Consider the following 18,729-nt stretch of genomic DNA (forward strand, 5'->3'; position numbering starts at 1 on the left):
TTTTTTTTAAATTTTTTAAAAAACTTGTAAATTTTTCTTAAATTTTAAACAAACAAAAAAACCCCCCAAAATTAAAAATTAAAACTTTTTTAAAATTTTCCCGGGTTTTAAAGGCCCTTGGAAAAAACTAAAACCCCCCCCTACAAAAAAAAAGGCCAATCAAACAAGACTGACAGGTACCTGATACTTATACCAGATAAACATAATGATGTCAGAACTGACCTGATCCTGACACCAGACGTACATGCCTAAGGTAGACAGTCCCAGTAGAGCACCTGGCCAGGGGATGTCACCCGTGACAGCGTCACGTACGATATGGAATGAATCCTGTCGGGGTAACCCACAGGAGTATAACGAGGTGTTGGTGAGTGTGTAATTAGCCGCTGACGTCATGAACTTGTCATGTAATGCTCCCCAGCCACCGACATCTACCCATGCTGAAAATAATCATTAATAGCCACCATTAACCAATAAAACCGTTCTATTGCAGATGCTTGACACTAATGGATATATGTATAACGTCCTGCTATATAAATAGATTCATCTTCACAGTATTTTACATAATTACAGTAAGTCATTCATTATGCATATATTTCTGGCATTGGAGAAAACCGATTGACAGATATAAACGTATATCATCTTCTAATATTAAAAATGTTGCGAACTTTTTTAATTACGTCATACCAACATAGATATAACCTGTTTGCATTTGATATCAGAATAAACCAGTGGACAAGTCTGCATAAAAACCACGTACAAGTAACGAAGAGAATGGTAGCACCAACAATGAGCACGACTGTCTGTAACGTATCGGTGTAAATGACAGCTGCTAGACCACCTGTAATGAAAATGGATGAGAAGGTTCGCCATGTCAATAGAAAAACGTCATTAAAGTACATGTAAATATAATACAGACGTCACATTGGTATTCAAACCGTAGAGAAAACAGAATGAAGAAACTATTTCATCCCAATTAGTCTGGTTATTTATGATTTACACTACAAATCATGACATTGCAAGTGCAGAAATTTTCACGTTCATAACATATGTGCTATCTACATAACGTATCATTTATCGAATTATCATAGTTGTACAAATTCTTTGTCATCAGATAATTAAGTCATATGAAACAACGATGAGAAAGTCAGGTTATATGGCCTAGAACATAATAAATAAATGCATAATATGTTTCAATTCTTTGTAAGATTTCCGGACTACTAAAGGGAAACAACTACGGCAGTTTACGTGCGTTAAGAAACTGTAACAATTGAGAATATTCTTCTTTTCGTAAAACATATCGGTGAAATATTGTTTGATTCAATACATGTTTCTAATTTTGTATACTGTTGTTTGACAAAGTTCTAATTAATAATTTTAGATTCAATTTACGTTTTATAGTAAATACATCTTACGAAAATGTGACACATACTGTTAACATTGTATTTCTAAGTTGTATATATATGTAAACGTATCATGTTACACCAGATATATCAATAAAAATAATGTTCAATTATAATGCAAAGTAAATTCAAGCCTGTCAGTGAACACATCAATAAATGTAATATGAATGGACATACACTTAATTACCTAATTATAATCCGTACCTGCCTGCGCATACATAAGTGAATTAAAATATGCGTGGACACGACATCTCATTCAACTCAATGCCCTCTATTTGATGTTGTCTTATTTGGTGCTTGGTACATCTTTAAAATTCTTGGTTTTGTATCATTTCACAATCTATCAATTTCAAGGCAGAATAAAATATGATAATGCATGTGAAACCCCGCTTATCCTCGTTTTATCCTGAACTACGTTGTCGTAGGGAGATCAGTGGACCTAAAGATATTTGAAATACATTACCGACAATGGTGAACACAGCTGTCACGGAGAGTATGATGACGACACTAAGGTAGAGGTTCCAACCTAGGATTTGTTGCAAAAACATAGCACCAGTAAAGATTTCAATCTGAAACAAAACGTGGGTGTAAGGATAGACTGAGAGAAGAAACAAAAAGATTAAGGAAATTTGCCTATGACAATAATTCCTGATGATGTTGAATATGATAAGACAAATGGCGATAGACGAAAATACATAACAAAGAAAAGACGATGATTTGTAATAAATGTGTCATGTGCTGGAGAGACCTTTCATTCAGACATCGCCATGGTGTCAAATCTTAGACAATAAATAATGTGGAAATGAGATGAAAAGTAAAAAAGAAACCAAATTCGGACTTAAAGGGAGTGATCGACATTTCAAATAAGAATAGTAGAAATATACACAAAGGCTTATTAAGATACTCTAAGATTAGTAGAAATATACAAATTTAGAAAGATAACTGTTAAAAATACACCATTGATTCCTTTCAGGAAAAGTATTTTGAAAATAAGTGTTGAAACTTTCTGAATGAACGTATAATTTTAAGTTTTGTGAAATTATACCTTATGTCTATTTTGATTGGTGCAAATTTATACCGAATCCTGATTTGTATGGATGATTTGGTTGTAATATTTAACTAATGAAAATAAAATCGATGCGAAAGTATGGCTTACTTATTCAAACAAATACTAAGTTAGTTAATTTTCTAATTTTCAAAAGACACAAATCACTACCCGACAAAATATAGGTCGTTTTAAACGAAAGCTTATCATCTATTTTAGATGCACGACTCATATTCTCTGTATTATATTTGTAAATGATATTATTTTACAAAACGAAATATTAGTTTGAAAGTCAGTGTGTCGGTGTAATTTATTAATAGGTAACTTGTTTAAATAACTCCGCTCAAAATATTCGAAGACGACACCGTCATCGCGAAGTCGAACGTCACCGCTGAATATTAGACTAATCATTGTCATATTCAATTATCAGTCCTTTCCTGGATTTCTTAGGTACGCTATTACTGGTTATTATGATGTTAAATGTTCATTCTGAGATTTATTCATTCAAGACATCGTGCATTTCAACAAATATTTCGGAAACCGAGCTGGAGTGTGAAGCAATAGGCCTATGCAGTTTACGTTAGTCCATGTGTTTACACGAAATATCATCAGTTTCAGAGACACAGAGTATAAGAGTTTACTGACATGAGACAAATGTTCCAAGATGATTTTTACATTTTTGTGTTTGGGATAAATATATTCGTAAGTGAAATGATAAGAAAGTGTTTATTCGTTGATTTTTGTCTACAATATCCGTACCAAATGATATCGAACTAGAAAAAGGTAAGCTGCCTAACAGTAACAGTTACGTTAGATGCTGCGGCCGTTTCATTCAAATGACTACTATTAAAGACAGCGATTAAACCATTTTGTATTACATGTGTTCATTATTTTGATAATTCATTCACGGCTCTCGGGGTCCACTGCATATCTAGAACAAGGGGGGGAGGGGAGGTCATTTTGGTTCGCTAGGCCCATCGATGTAATATCTCGCTTCCGTGCGTCGTCTATTTTACCATCATCAAATTATATTTCGTACGACTCAAACCCCAGATTAATCGACATTTCCATGAGGACACCCCTCTCATCCAGTTATGCTAATGTTGAGCACCGACAACTCCAAAAAATATGTACATGCTGATCTTTTGAAGACAGACGAGAAAAAAAAGATAAGTGAGAGTAGTAAAAATAGTCCATGGTCAAAGGCAAGAGGTTAGCCAATCAGATTTGTTGGAGGTCACAAATGACCAATCGGAGGCTTAGAAAGTGGTTACACACTGCGGTGTGTAAACAAAAACAATAACACACTGCTACGAATTTTATCACGTGAAATATCAGTTGTGAAACATGCGTAGTTATGGGATCAATCTCCATATATGCTGACCCCACCAAAATATCAACATGCAATCACCGAGACGTTTTATTTACATGTTTATTGTTACTGATCAAATTTAATCCGTCAAATATATAGACAACTTTTACACATTAGACGAAACGTATTTATTTTGCATACTCATTATTTCATTAAATGATTACCTTGACATCTGTTTCATAGTATTAACGGGTAAATAACAAAAAGAAATTAATTAATAAAAATATGTTTTATCAGTTATTTTCATCAAGCAAATTATAATTCAACAACATGTGGTTATCTAATTACCCTACATAATGCAATATGGTATGATTAATTCCTAATGTACTTACCCATACAGTTCTGTTGTAGTATATTCTAATTTACTACGGAAAGCTACCCGATTGTTTATGACGCGGGTTAGAATTGCTCGTATAAATTGGAGGACAGCTGAGGTATTTCGACCTATTCTTAGTCGCAATACGTGTGTGTTTAGTTGAACGTTGATGCACCGCTGCTGTTTGGAAGAAGCGGGAAGACAACTGAGAATCTAGTCGGGATGACGGAAACACTTGGCTGGGGAGACTACCTGACAATCGTCATATACTTTGCCATTGTGATAGTCGTAGGGATTTGGGTACAGTATGACTACTCTCCTCATTAACAGTACATTTCATGGCGTTATAAACATGTAGACTTCAGCCGGGAATCCAATGTAACTGAGGTGTATATTAGCAATGTATCGTGATATATCATGCATTTACTGATATCACACCTTTCATCATAATAGTAAACCCCAATAAGAAATAATGGTTACACAACGAGTGGTTGTTGTATAAGGTACTTCTTTCATTCGAGTTTGTAATTTTTTCAAAAGTTACGGAAAACCCCAGCTTTAGCGAGTATCCTTTTTTATAATTTACATAGCTCACTCATTAAATTTTCAGTGTAAAATATTTAATGTGCCTGACATCGATATTAGATAACATAAATGTGTTGACAGACTATCGTTCGTGTTTAGGTATGTGTATCTTCTTATCTCCTTACCTTAACAAATCCTTCAATACCAGATCAAGTACATGATAAACTGGGTCAGATTTTATTTCAACTGTATTATCCTTTCTGTGTTTTTTTAGACAAATATTTTAGTAACTTAAATATGATATAGTGTCTATGATGATTTATTTCATTGCTACACATGTTCAAGAACTCGATATTTGGAAATACAATATGCTGATTTGTACCCTATTAGTGGACAATTCCTTATTATTAATTTAAAGATAAAAGTATGATAACCAGGTGCGATTGAATGATATTCAGCTACCCTTTTCCTTCTAAGTACTTCTGATGCAGTATCTTTACAAATATGTCGTAGAATACTACAATGTATTTCCGTTGTGTTGAAAAGGGGGTGTTATTCAACTGTGGATCAGCCCACAGATAACTAATACAATATCTTCCTCGTCTTTAAGGAAATTAAGTATGCCATGTCAGGTAGATTTTTGTATAGTACAACATTTGGCTCCAGTGCACGATGTTACGGTGATTAACATTCTCTTGTAAAATGATAATACCTTCAATCATAAATTATTAGTATCCAGGAAAATGTATTTGTGGGTAGTAAGTTTGGTGGCACCTTAGATCGCTTTACATGTACTGATACTAGAACATTTTATCATAATTAATTGTACGTTACATAAGTAATCTTTTGGATCAGGGAAACAACTAAGATAGATACTACTGTATATATCATATAACCAAGCTCTGTTACAGTCAACATGCAGACCAAACAGAGGAAGTTCCCAGGGCTATTTCCTAGCCGGAAAAAACATGAACTGGATACCGGTAAGATATTATGAACATTCTAAAAGTATTTTATAACCTTTCTTTCGTTTTATTCTTATCTTGATGTGACTGAACCGAAATACTTTCTACCTGTCACACGTCAAGAAGTCAATAGTTAGGCAATGATGATGGCATTTACACGTCACTAAATTCACATTACGAAGTAATTAATTATGAACATCAGCTTCTTTTCACTGTTTCGCTCCTGCTGTCTCCCTTAAAATGCCTAATTTAGAACTAGAAATAGTGAATCGTTTGCCCAAATAAGAAAAGGCTATGAGCTGTCCTCGAGAGATTTATAAAAGTAATTAAAAATATTACCTGATGTTCCATAGCCCAGCCATATCCGCTGTCAGTGTATTGTCATGCTTATGTGCCAATGACATTACCTATCAGTTCAGCGGTGGTGGTTTGTCTCGGTCGGGAAAATATAACACTCAAACGTTGCAATCTGTCCTGCATAAAAAAAGCAATCCTGGGGGGGGGGGGGGGGGGGGGGAATGACCATAGGCACTTATACGGAGAGATAAATTATATTATTATTGCCAGATTTGTATGGGTTGATTTAAAATATTGTTTTGCTGCGGTGAGCTATCTGTGAAACATACTTGTTTCACTTTTCGTGTCATGTGTTCGAACATGCATACATATCAAATAGATTTCATTAATATTAACAATTATATTTAATTAAATAATAATAATATTTTTATTTTTTTACATTGCTAAGCTATATATATATATATATTACCATCAATTCCAGATTAAATTATGCTATCCACTTAGTCAACTCCCTGGTTCACCTTATTTTAATGATATAGCAGTGCACAGTATACCTGGATTATTCAACTGGTAATCACATTACTCCACATTTGTTAAATGTTTGATAAATTAAACTTAATTACAACATTTGTTGAATATCAACTGGATGGATTTGGTTTGGGGCAGATCTGATACATGTTATTATTATATTTTCTATTCTCTCTTTTTTTCTCTATCTCTCTCTTTTTTTTCTTTCTTTCTTTTTCTTTTTTTTTTTGATGATATAACCATCAAAATGAAGTAACTCATTTTAATCGGATTAAGAAATTCTCAAATTATTTCCAAGAGTTGGTGTAACCCTTCTTCAAAACTATATATCTATTTGCTGAAATTGGCTTTTGATCCTCGTCAGTGGAAGGTCAGTGTGTTAGTGTGGCCTGTATCTGTTGGGGGGATACATTCAATATCACCAAATAATTATGCTTAACAGTATACTTATATGAATATTAATATCTTATTGCTTTCTATTATTCACTGATAATATAATAAACCAGTATTTAAAATTAAGTACCCTTAGCCAAAGGGTTACTCTCCTAAACAACATTGAATAAGTCTATCAACCTCGAGGAGTTACTTCCCCTTAAGTCAATTTGTAATATATCAATGTGTACATATACATTATATTTGTCTGTATTTCGTACCACCTGCTGTTTCTATTAAATTAAGATTTAGATTTAGATAGGCTATGCCTAATGTCTAATCCTATTGACTTTCCATCCATGTCAATAAAGTTTGTTGAAATTGAAATTGAACATACGTTTACTCTCATTTTCTGTGTAACATTATTGAAAATATTACTATGAGGTGGATTCAACCTGTTTCTGCTTCGAAAATATCCTGCGAGTCGTACCTAAGGATTTGTATTGTCTTACTATTTAGGTGGGAGCGTCATTATATGCCAGCAACATAGGCGCCCCGATTTTTGTAGGCTTATCAGGTTCCGCCGCAGCCTCCGGAATAGCCGTCAGCATTTATGAATGGCACGTACGTACTTACCACACGCCAATTAATTACGTAAATATCACCTCTAGACCTTTATTTTTCGAGCACGGTTAAACATTCCAAGATTGTTGTTTCATTACTTTATGTCAATCGTTCTCATTCATAGCTGTTTTGCGTCTTTAAATTGTATTTTGTTATATGAACATCAGGATCCGCTCCGTCACTCTGGCTTTTGTTGGGATATTAATGGGTATGATGAGGCCAGAGATTGTCATTACCTATGTCAAATGAACAGAAGGATGTTTTACAAAATGTACATTTTTGCAGGCTGTGTTTTTCCTCGTCGCTCTTGGCTGGATATTTGTGCCCGTGTATGTGTCCTGCGGGGTATGTTTCATTTGGTTTAAATACTATAATAACTGTAATAGGCAAATAGTTTTCAATCCATTATGTTATATCTTATTACTGTTTTGTCAAACCATGATCATCAAGCATACATATTGTGAACTGTATATCCTAGTTGTTACCAGTGGAGAATCATAGTGGCTGTGGAAGTTCACAACAGAAGGCTTTAAGTTCCGAATTGTTCAGGGGTTTTTTCATTCATAAATAGTTAGAAGCCCAGTAATGCATTCTTTCGTGATGTTTTAATATAGAACTCATGAAGAAATACAATTTGGACAATCCTTGCATGCATGCTAAAACTGCATTTCAGTTGACAGAGCTCATTGTAACATCACACTGATCTGTTCATTGTAACATCACACTAATCTGTTCATTGTAACATCACACTGATCTGTTTACTGTGACATCACACTGATCTGTTTACTGTGACATCACACTGATCTGTTCATTGTAACATCACACTGATCTGTTTACTGTGACATCACACTGATCTGTTTACTGTGACATCACACTGATCTGTTCATTGTAATATCACACTGATTTTTTCATTGTGACATCACACTGATCTGTTTACTGTGACACCACACTGATCTGTTCATTGTAATATCACACTGATTTTTTCATTGTGACATCACACTGATCTGTTTACTATGACACCACACTGATCTGTTCATTGTAACATCACACTAATCTGTTCATTGTAACATCACACTGATCTGTTCATTGTAACACAACACTGATCTGTTTACTGTAACATCACACTAATCTGTTCATTGTTACACCACACTAATCTATTCATTGTAACACCACACTAATCTGTTCATTGTAACACCACACTAATCTGTTCATTGTAACACAACACTGACCTGTTTACTGTAACATCACACTAATCTGTTCATTGTAACACCACACTAATCTGTTCATTATAACACCACACTGATCTGTTCATTGTAACACCACATTGATCTGTTCATTGTAACACCACACTGATCTGTTCATTGTAACACCACACTGATCTTAACGGAACCAAATCTGGTTTATGGCATTATATAAGCGCTGATGTCTTCATTTCTATGAAGAAAACATTTCTGAATGTGATTTGCTCTCCTCAACAGTCGTTTACTACTCCCCAATATTTGCGGAAGCGGTATGGGGGAAAGAGGATAAGAACCTACGCCGCCGTTATATCACTACTCGGATATATCATCTTTAATATATCGGTACGTATTTAAGTTTTCACTTCCTCTACCTACATACCTATCTTTAATATCTCGGTACGTATTTTAGTTTTCACTTCCCCTACCTACATACCTATCTTTAATATCTCGGTACGTATTTTAGTTTTCACTTCCCCTACCTACATACCTATCTTTAATATATCGGTTCGTATTTTAGTTTCACTTCCCCTCCCTAAATACCTATCTTTAATATATCGGTTCGTATTTTAGTTTTCGCTTCCCCTACCTACATACCTATCTTTAATATCTCGGTACGTATTTTAGTTTTCACTTCCCCTACCTACATACCTATCTTTAATATCTCGGTACGTATTTTAGTTTCACTTCCCCTACCTACATACCTATCTTTAATATCTCGGTACGTATTTTAGTTTCACTTTCCCTACCTACATACCTATCTTTAATATCTCGGTAAATACATGTATTTTAGTTTTCCCCTACCTACCTAAATACCTATCTTTAATATCTCGGTACGTATTTTAGTTTCACTTCCCCTACCTACATACCTATCTTTAATATCTCGGTACGTATTTTAGTTTCACTTCCCCTACCTACATACCTATCTTTAATATCTCGGTTCGTATTTTAGTTTCACTTCCTCTACCTACATGTATACCTATCTTTAGTATCTCGGCGTTAAATATTTTAGTTTTCACTTCCCCTACCTACATACCGATCATTAATATCTCGGTACGTACTTTAGTTTTCGCTTCCCCTACCTACATACCTATCTTTAATATCTCGGTACGTATTTTAGTTTCACTTCCCCTACCTACAGACCTATCTTTAATATCTCGGTACGTATTTTAGTTTCACTTCCCCTACCTACATACCTATCTTTAATATCTCGGTTCGTATTTTAGTTTCACTTCCCCTATCTACATACCTACGATGTTTCATGTCCCAGTCGCGTAATCATGATTTACATGACAGTTGTAGACTCTTACAATACAAAGTCTCAATTGGTGGGTGTTCATGAAGATCATGGGAAGTTTAGTTGTTATATGTTAATATTGCCTTATTTGTTATTGTCAGTATGTGACTTTAGACATAAAAATACACATGGTAAATGTCATTGATGAATCAGCTAACACCTATCTATTTTGCAGTCGCTTTAGTGAACATAACACGCAATAATAAGCTCAGAAGATCGTGTTGCACTAACATAATTTAAACGACGTCAAAAATATGTTTTATCGTCTCCCATGTTTTGTTTCAGGCTGAGATATTCGCAGGCGCAATGTTCTTACAGCAACTCCTCGGTTGGAATCTCTACTTAAATGTAGCTGTAATACTTTTTGTGACCGCACTCTACACCATTGTCGGTAATCATTGTATTGATATTTTCGATAACACTCATTCTTATCAACATCGTATGACTTGCTTAACCGTTCATGAACATCCATATGACTATGGCTGTGGTAAGGTCGATGAACGGTCTAGTTAAAATGTGTCCTCTATATACTATCATATATTGTTTACGGTTCTCAATTTTGTCTCGGTGTGTCGATAAATTGCCTCATGGTTAATGGTTAAACACATTGAAAACATTTTTTTGTGATATTCCATTCATTGAGGCTGATAATTAATCTTTTAATTGTAGACATAATCGACCTGTTCCATTCTGAAGCTTGCTGTACAATACGAAATACTTTATAACACTACAAGACATGGGTGTTTACAGTGTGTAAATCATAAGAAAAGTATTTGTAAAAGATTTGATAAAAAAATAATAACCTATATGATATACTTTGTGAGCTAATTCACATCCTCGCTTCACCGTATAACACTCTTAACTTATATTAAAATTTGTTTATTGTTTGTGTCTTTTGTGCAGTGTTTTGAGATAGTAGATGGTAGACACTGCTGGTAGACGTTTGTTCCCTGGGATACTTTAACTGCATGTCATGTTTACATTACTTTGAATGTAGACATGGTTATAATATATACGTTAAATTGACTTTTTTGAAATGAGATATTAAACATTTAGACACGTTACAAAATAGGGCTATTTCAAGTCTCCAAACATATGTTTCAAGTTTTTCTCGTCGACTCTTCCGTTTTAATCGTTTGCATCTAACTTTCAGTTTGCAGCGATAGGTACATCTTGTCAGTCTCTTGAAAATCAGGATCTAAAAGCGTACATTTAAGTCCAAATGATTATGTTTAAGATTACTAAATGCCTCATATTATTGTATTGAACAACATGGCCAGTCAATTTTGTTTTTATTTGATATTCCTTGCGTTATAGGTGGCCTTGCTGCTGTCATCTACACCGATACATTACAAACAGTTATTCTTCTTATCGGTGCTGCCATTCTCTTTGTTACGTGTAAGTATTGTTTACGGTAACCCCAATACACATCTCCTAATATCAAACGCCATCGTGTTTTATCTTTTTATGATCTTTGTATGATTACCTTATCAGCAAATGAACGAACATAATTATTAAGTTGAATTTCGTTGTATTAAATACAAGCTCCTGATCTTATTTTCGTAATAGGACGAAAACAATATCAAAACACAATATCATATATTAATGTAACGTTATCGTTCAGACTTGTGTTTTGTTTATATAAGACTACCACTGGTGATTTTCAGCCTGGTTAGATGTTGGAGGCTGGGGAGCATTGCAGGAAAAGTATATGATGTCGGCGGCAAACTACACCTTCAATAACACGCAATACTCCTGTGGGTTACCCCGAGAGGATTCATTCCATATCGTACGTGACGCTGTCACGGGTGACATCCCCTGGCCAGGGGCTCTACTGGGACTGTCTACCTTAGGCATGTACGTCTGGTGTCAGGATCAGGTCAGTTTGTATATTAAAATCAACATTTTCCCAAAATTCAATTCTGTCAATTCTTTGATCTAATAGTATGGACATTAAGGTTTCCGTCAACATCTGAAAATATCATGGATACATAGTTTTAACTAAACACACAATATGCCTTCAAATATTTATCTGGTCATATGTAATTAATTTCTATCTGAAACACGTTTGCATTTTTGCATAAAGATCACAAAAATAACCCAAAATACCAAGTCACATTATGAGTTTACCTTAACACTTTCGTTAAACATCTCATGACGGTATAACTGGGCATATCCTTCATCTATTTGAAAACAAAAATATTTCAATGCTACCATATCAAAATCTTCCTTTCCTGGACTAATTTCCCCATAGCTCATGGTACAAAGATGCTTATCAGCCAAGAACATGAACCACTCCAAAGGCGGAGCGTTACTCGGTGGTTTCCTGAAACTGACGTCTTTCATACTTTTCGTTATTCCTGGGATGGTCAGTCGGATTAAATACCCTGGTACATATTTTATCAAATGAAATACGTCATCAAACTTATTTTTTTTGAAGATTAATTCATTTTCAAAATCTTGAAATAAATTCATATAATCGTATGGTAACATACTTTGAAAACAGTCAAGCAGTTTCTTTTGCATTAAGAATGTGAATTAATTTAGTTGGTTTTTAATTTTAAACTATAGAACAACATTTTTGTTTGGCAGATTCGTATTGATACGAATTAAATATCAAAACCACCCGTAGATGAGAACATGCTTTATCCATTTGTTTACAGAGGAAGTCGCATGTGCGGATCCTGACAAATGTTTTGAGATCTGTCAGAACAGGGCTGGGTGTTCTAATCTCGCCTATCCTCTACTTGTCCTGCGTCTTCTGCCAGAAGGTAGGTGTTTGGTATTTCAACCAATCATATGTTTGGAATTAAAAAATGAAAATTCAACTTTCATCGTTTGCACATTAAGAGTATGTAACACCGAAGGAAACATATAAGTTCAAACTATATAAAAGATTAGCACGTTTGTATACACATACGTTTTGTATTTATATTATATATTTGAGGTATTCGGGGCCTGATGTTGGCGGCGTTACTTGCGGCGCTGATGAGTTCCCTGACGTCGATATTGAACAGTGCGAGTAGTATAATTACGTTAGACGTTTGGCGCATGTACCGGAAGAAGGCCAAGGATACAGAGCTGATGATAGTCGGTCGGGTTACAGTGCTGGTTCTTGTCGTCACCAGTATACTGTGGCTTCCGGTCATGGAGAAGGTCCAAGGAGGACAGTTCTGGGCCTACATGCAGTCTATCAGAAGCTATATCACCCCTCCATGGTTTATACTATTTGTTCTCGGAGTATTCTGGAAACGGACTACGGAAGCGGTATAGTTTTCGAAACAATTACTCTATAATATCTTTTTTACTTTTTAACAATCAACAGCTGTTTAATCGCACTGTGTGTGATAGGTATGTTTGTATTATACTATAGTACACTATGTGTGATAGGTATGTTTGTATTATACTGTAGTACACTGTGATAGGTATGTTTGTATTATACTGTAGTACACTGTGATAGGTATGTTTGTATTATACTGTAGTACACTGTGATAGGTATGTTTGTATTATATTGTAGTTCACTGTGATAGGTATGTTTGTATTGTACTGTAGTTCACTGTGATAGGTATGTTTGTATTATACTGTAGTACACTGTGATATGTATGTTTGTATTATACTGTAGTACACTGTGATAGGTATGTTTGTATTATACTGTAGTTCACTGTGATAGGTATGTTTGTATTATACTGTAGTACACTGTGATATGTATGTTTGTATTATATTGTAGTTCACTGTGATAGGTATGTTTGTATTATACTGTAGTACACTGTTATAGGTATGTTTGTATTATACTGTAGTTCACTGTGATAGGTATGTTTGTATTATACTGTAGTTCACTGTGATAGGTATGTTTGTATTATACTGTAGTTCACTGTGATAGGTATGTTTGTATTATACTGTAGTTCACTGTGATAGGTATGTTTGTATTATACTGTAGTACACTGTTATAGGTATGTTTGTATTATACTGTAGTTCACTGTAATAGGTATGTTTGTATTATATTGTAGTTCACTGTGATAGGTATGTTTGTATTATATTGTAGTTCACTGTGATAGGTATGTTTGTATTATATTGTAGTTCACTGTGATAGGTATGTTTGTATTATACTGTAGTTCACTGTGATAGGTATGTTTGTATTATACTGTAGTTCACTGTGATAGGTATGTTTGTATTATACTGTAGTACACTGTGGTAGGTATGTTTGTATTATACTGTAGTACACTGTGATAGGTATGTTTGTATTATACTGTAGTTCACTGTGATAGGTATGTTTGTATTATACTGTAGTACACTATGTGATAGGTATGTTTGTATTATACTGTAGTACACAATGTGTGATAGGTATGTTTGTATTATACTGTAGTACACTGTGTGTGATAGATATGTTTGTATTATACTGTAGTACACTATGTGTGATAGGCATGCTTGTATTATACTGTAGTACACTGTGTGTGATAGGTATGTTTGTATTATACTGTAGTACACTGTGATAGGTATGATTGTATTATACTGTAGGACACTATGTGTGATAGGTATGTTTGTATTATACTGTAGTACAATGTGATAGGTATGCTTGTATTATACTGAAGTACACTGTGTGTGATAGGTATGTGTGTATTATACTGTAGTACAATGTGTGATAGCTATGTTTGTATTATACTATAGTACACTGTGTGATAGGTATGTTTGTATTATACTGTAGTACACTATGTGTGATAGGTATGTTTGTATTATACTGTAGTACACTGTGATAGGTATGTTTGTATGATACTGTAGTACACTGTGTGTGAGAGGTATGTTTGTATTATACTGTAGTTCACTGTGATAGGTATGTTTGTATTATACTGTAGTTCACTGTGATAGGTATGTTTGTATTATACTGTAGTACACTGTGATAGGTATGTTTGTATTATACTGTAGTACACTGTTATAGGTATGTTTGTATTATACTGTAGTTCACTGTAATAGGTATGTTTGTATTATATTGTAGTTCACTGTGATAGGTATGTTTGTATTATATTGTAGTTCACTGTGATAGGTATGTTTGTATTATATTGTAGTTCACTGTGATAGGTATGTTTGTATTATACTGTAGTTCACTGTGATAGGTATGTTTGTATTATACTGTAGTTCACTGTGATAGGTATGTTTGTATTATACTGTAGTACACTGTGGTAGGTATGTTTGTATTATACTGTAGTACACTGTGATAGGTATGTTTGTATTATACTGTAGTTCACTGTGATAGGTATGTTTGTATTATACTGTAGTACACTATGTGATAGGTATGTTTGTATTATACTGTAGTACACTGTGATAGGTATGTTTGTATTATATTGTAGTTCACTGTGATAGGTATGTTTGTATTATACTGTAGTACACTGTTATAGGTATGTTTGTATTATACTGTAGTTTACTGTGATATGTATGTTTGTATTATACTGTAGTACACTATGTGATAGGTATGTTTGTATTATACTGTAGTACACTATGTGTGATAAGTATGTTTGTATTATACTGTAGTATCCTTTGTGTGATAGGTATGTTTGTATTATACTGTAGTATCCTTTGTGTGATAGGTATGTTTGTATTATACTGTAGTATCCTTTGTGTGATAGGTATGTTTGTATTATACTGTAGTACACTATGTGTGATAGGTATGTTTGTATTATACTGTAGTACACTCTGTGTGATAGGTATGTTTGTATTATACTGTAGTACACAATGTGTGATAGGTATGTTTGTATTATACTGTAGTACACTGTGTGTGATAGATATGTTTGTATTATACTGTAGTACACTATGTGTGATAGGCATGCTTGTATTATACTGTAGTACACTGTGTGTGATAGGTATGTTTGTATTATACTGTAGTACACTGTGATAGGTATGATTGTATTATACTGTAGGACACTATGTGTGATAGGTATGTTTGTATTATACTGTAGTACAATGTGATAGGTATGCTTGTATTATACTGAAGTACACTGTGTGTGATAGGTATGTGTGTATTATACTGTAGTACAATGTGTGATAGCTATGTTTGTATTATACTGTAGTACACTGTGATAGGTATGATTGTATTATACTGTAGTACACAATGTGTGATAGGTATGTTTGTATTATACTGTAGTACACTGTGATAGGTATGTTTGTATGATACTGTAGTACACTGTGTGTGAGAGGTATGTTTGTATTATACTGTAGTACACTGTGATAGGTATGTTTGTATTATACTGTAGTACACTATGTGTGATAGGTATGTTTGTATTATACGTAGTACACTGTGATAGGTATGTTTGTATTATACTGTAGTACACTATGTGTGATAGGTATGTTTGTATTATACTGTAGTACACTGTGATAGGTATGTTTGTATTATACTGTAGTACACTATGTGTGATAGGTATGTTCGTATTATACTGTAGTACACTGTGTGTGAGAGGTATGTTTGTATTATACTGTAGTACACTATGTGTGATAGGTAAGTTTGTATTATACTGTAGTACACTATGTGTGATAGGTATGTTTGTATTATACTGTAGTACACTGTGATAGGTATATTTGTATGATACTGTAGTACACTCTGTGTGATAGGTATGTTTGTATTATACTGTAGTACACAATGTGTGATAGGTATGTTTGTATTATACTGTAGTACACTGTGATAGGTATGTTTGTATGGTGCTGTAGTACACTGTGTGTGAGAGGTATGTTTGTATTATACTGTAGTACACTGTGACAGGTATGTTTGTATTATACTGTAGTACACTATGTGTGATAGGTATGTTTGTATTATACTGTAGTACACTGTGATAGGTATGTTTGTATTATACTGTAGTACACTGTGATAGGTATGTTTGTATTATACTGTAGTACACTGTGATAGGTATGTTTGTATTATACTGTAGTACACTATGTGTGATAGGTATGTTTGTATTATACTGTAGTACACAATGTGTGAGAGGTATGTTTGTATTATACTGTAGTACACTGTGATAGGTATGTTTGTATTATACTGTAGTACACTATGTGTGATAGGTATGTTTGTATTATACTGTAGTACACTATGTGTGATAGGTATGTTTGTGTTATACTGTAGTACACTGTGATAGGTATGTTTGTATTATACTGTAGTACACAATGTGTGTTAAGTATGTTTGTATTATACTGCAGTACACTTTGTGTGATTGGTATGTTTGTTTATCATTTTCTCCTGTCATAATTATGTGATTAAGGTGATATCTGATGTTCATAACAACGCTTTTTTCCGGTATCTTCCAGGGGGCGTTCTGGGGACTTAACGTATGTTTAGTGATCGGAATCATTAGAATGGTACTGGACTTTGTGTACACGCCGCCGAACTGTGGCAGTGGGGAACCTGACACTAGACCCTTTATCGTCAGAAAAGTCAACTTTCTCCATTTCGCCACCATCTTGGCCGTCATCTCTACCATCGTCATGATTGTAATAAGCCTTTTAACTGAACCACGGCCAGAACGGAAGGTGAAATATTATCTTATTTAAAAATAGATGATTATCAATAATGTGATAGTATTTACTTCGTCGCACATCATTTTTTTTTTATTGGTGATGGATATTTTAATGAGATTCCTTTGGTCATTAGAGGGCAATTAATTTGGATAAAAAAGAAATCGGTGTTTAGGACAGTTAATTGTAGATATGCTTGTGTAATTCCAGTTGCGTCGTGTCACGTTTTGGACAAGAAATGATCCTTTAGAACCGGAGTTAGACTCTGAGGATGAAGAAATTGACGAAGAGGAAAAGAGGATAGAAGTGGGTGAAGAAGATACCGCGCCGAATGAGCCAATAGAGAATCCAATGGGTAAACATTATATTATAACGTAAACAATAACATAAATACTTGTTGCATAACAACAACCAGAAATAAATAGATAATGCAATCAAATGATATTCAAAGAAACTGATATGGTAAATATATAATTTGTATAAAAGGACAAACTTTTAATACATAACGCTTCTTTTTCTTTCAACAGTAATATACTTCTGATGTTGTTTGCTAAAAAGTATGGTAAATTATTGCGATAAATTCAAATATCGTTATCTAAAAACCTTCAGTGAGTCTCCATTCATTTATGTGACACGCATCTAATTCACCATATATATATAAATATACATCAAACTTGCACCAAACATTCATATTTTCGTTACAGGAGCTGTGGGTAATATCAAAAGGTACTGCTATAACTGGGTGTGTGGGACAACAGACAAACCTAAACGGAAACTTACGCTGGAACAAAGACGTGCCCTGAGAGCAAAATTAACCTCTTTACACCAGAAAAAAATATGGCGTATTATATTGAATACAGGGGCAATAGTAGTAACCACAATCACTGTATTTGTCTTAGGCGTCTTCTATTGAAACGCACGGAAACTGGCTTATAATCTGGTGCACGCGTTGATCAAATCGTGATCTGTGGTGTGATATAGACTGCTATAAAATGTGTTGTTATATTGGCAATGAGGCCGTTTTAATAAGGATTTATCAGTAACATGTTCATTTAATTTAATTTTCTGCTATTTTTTTTTTTTTTTTTTTTAGAATTATATGAATAAATATTGTATAGAGCACTGCAACTTTAGTACATCTGATATATTGGAAGATTGTTTGCTGGAATAAAATTTCCTTTTATCGAGAAACAAAATTAACACGTTTTAAAATTGTATATTTTTTCACTTACGAACTTGGACCAGTGCTTTGGTACATA

At 34.0% G+C, this 18,729-nt stretch overlaps 2 protein-coding genes across 2 annotated transcripts; one reads left to right on the top strand and one right to left on the bottom strand.

The window, feature by feature from the left end:
- Positions 1-222: 222 nt before the first annotated feature.
- LOC117328778 (sodium/glucose cotransporter 4-like) lies at positions 223-1,853 on the bottom strand (the record flags this gene model as incomplete). Its single annotated transcript, XM_033886317.1, is given in 2 exon segments — positions 223-437; positions 758-1,853. Coding segments are annotated over 2 exon segments (357 nt in total), but the record flags the coding sequence as incomplete, so codon positions are not given.
- A 2,460-nt stretch (positions 1,854-4,313) lies between these two features.
- LOC117328776 (sodium/glucose cotransporter 4-like) lies at positions 4,314-18,698 on the top strand. The gene is made up of 14 exons (XM_033886314.1): positions 4,314-4,433; positions 5,570-5,641; positions 7,340-7,444; positions 7,730-7,789; positions 8,923-9,027; positions 10,265-10,370; positions 11,297-11,377; positions 11,647-11,858; positions 12,234-12,369; positions 12,643-12,750; positions 12,927-13,246; positions 17,264-17,485; positions 17,681-17,825; positions 18,175-18,698. Exons 1-14 carry the CDS (start codon positions 4,356-4,358, stop codon positions 18,381-18,383), a joined length of 1,959 nt encoding a protein of 652 aa, XP_033742205.1. The 5' UTR covers positions 4,314-4,355; the 3' UTR covers positions 18,384-18,698.
- Positions 18,699-18,729: the final 31 nt, after the last annotated feature.

The sequence above is a fragment of the Pecten maximus genome, chromosome 6 (genome assembly GCF_902652985.1).
Source record: "Pecten maximus chromosome 6, xPecMax1.1, whole genome shotgun sequence".
Lineage (NCBI taxonomy): Eukaryota > Metazoa > Mollusca > Bivalvia > Pectinida > Pectinidae > Pecten > Pecten maximus.

Coding starts and splice junctions, on each gene's coding strand:
- LOC117328776 (XM_033886314.1), top strand. CDS start 4,356: ATGACGGAAACACTTGGCTGGGGAGACTACCTGACAATCGTCATATAC. Junction 4,434..5,569: donor TGATAGTCGTAGGGATTTGG/GTACAGTATGAC, acceptor GCTCTGTTACAG/TCAACATGCAGACCAAACAG. Junction 5,642..7,339: donor AAAACATGAACTGGATACCG/GTAAGATATTAT, acceptor CTTACTATTTAG/GTGGGAGCGTCATTATATGC.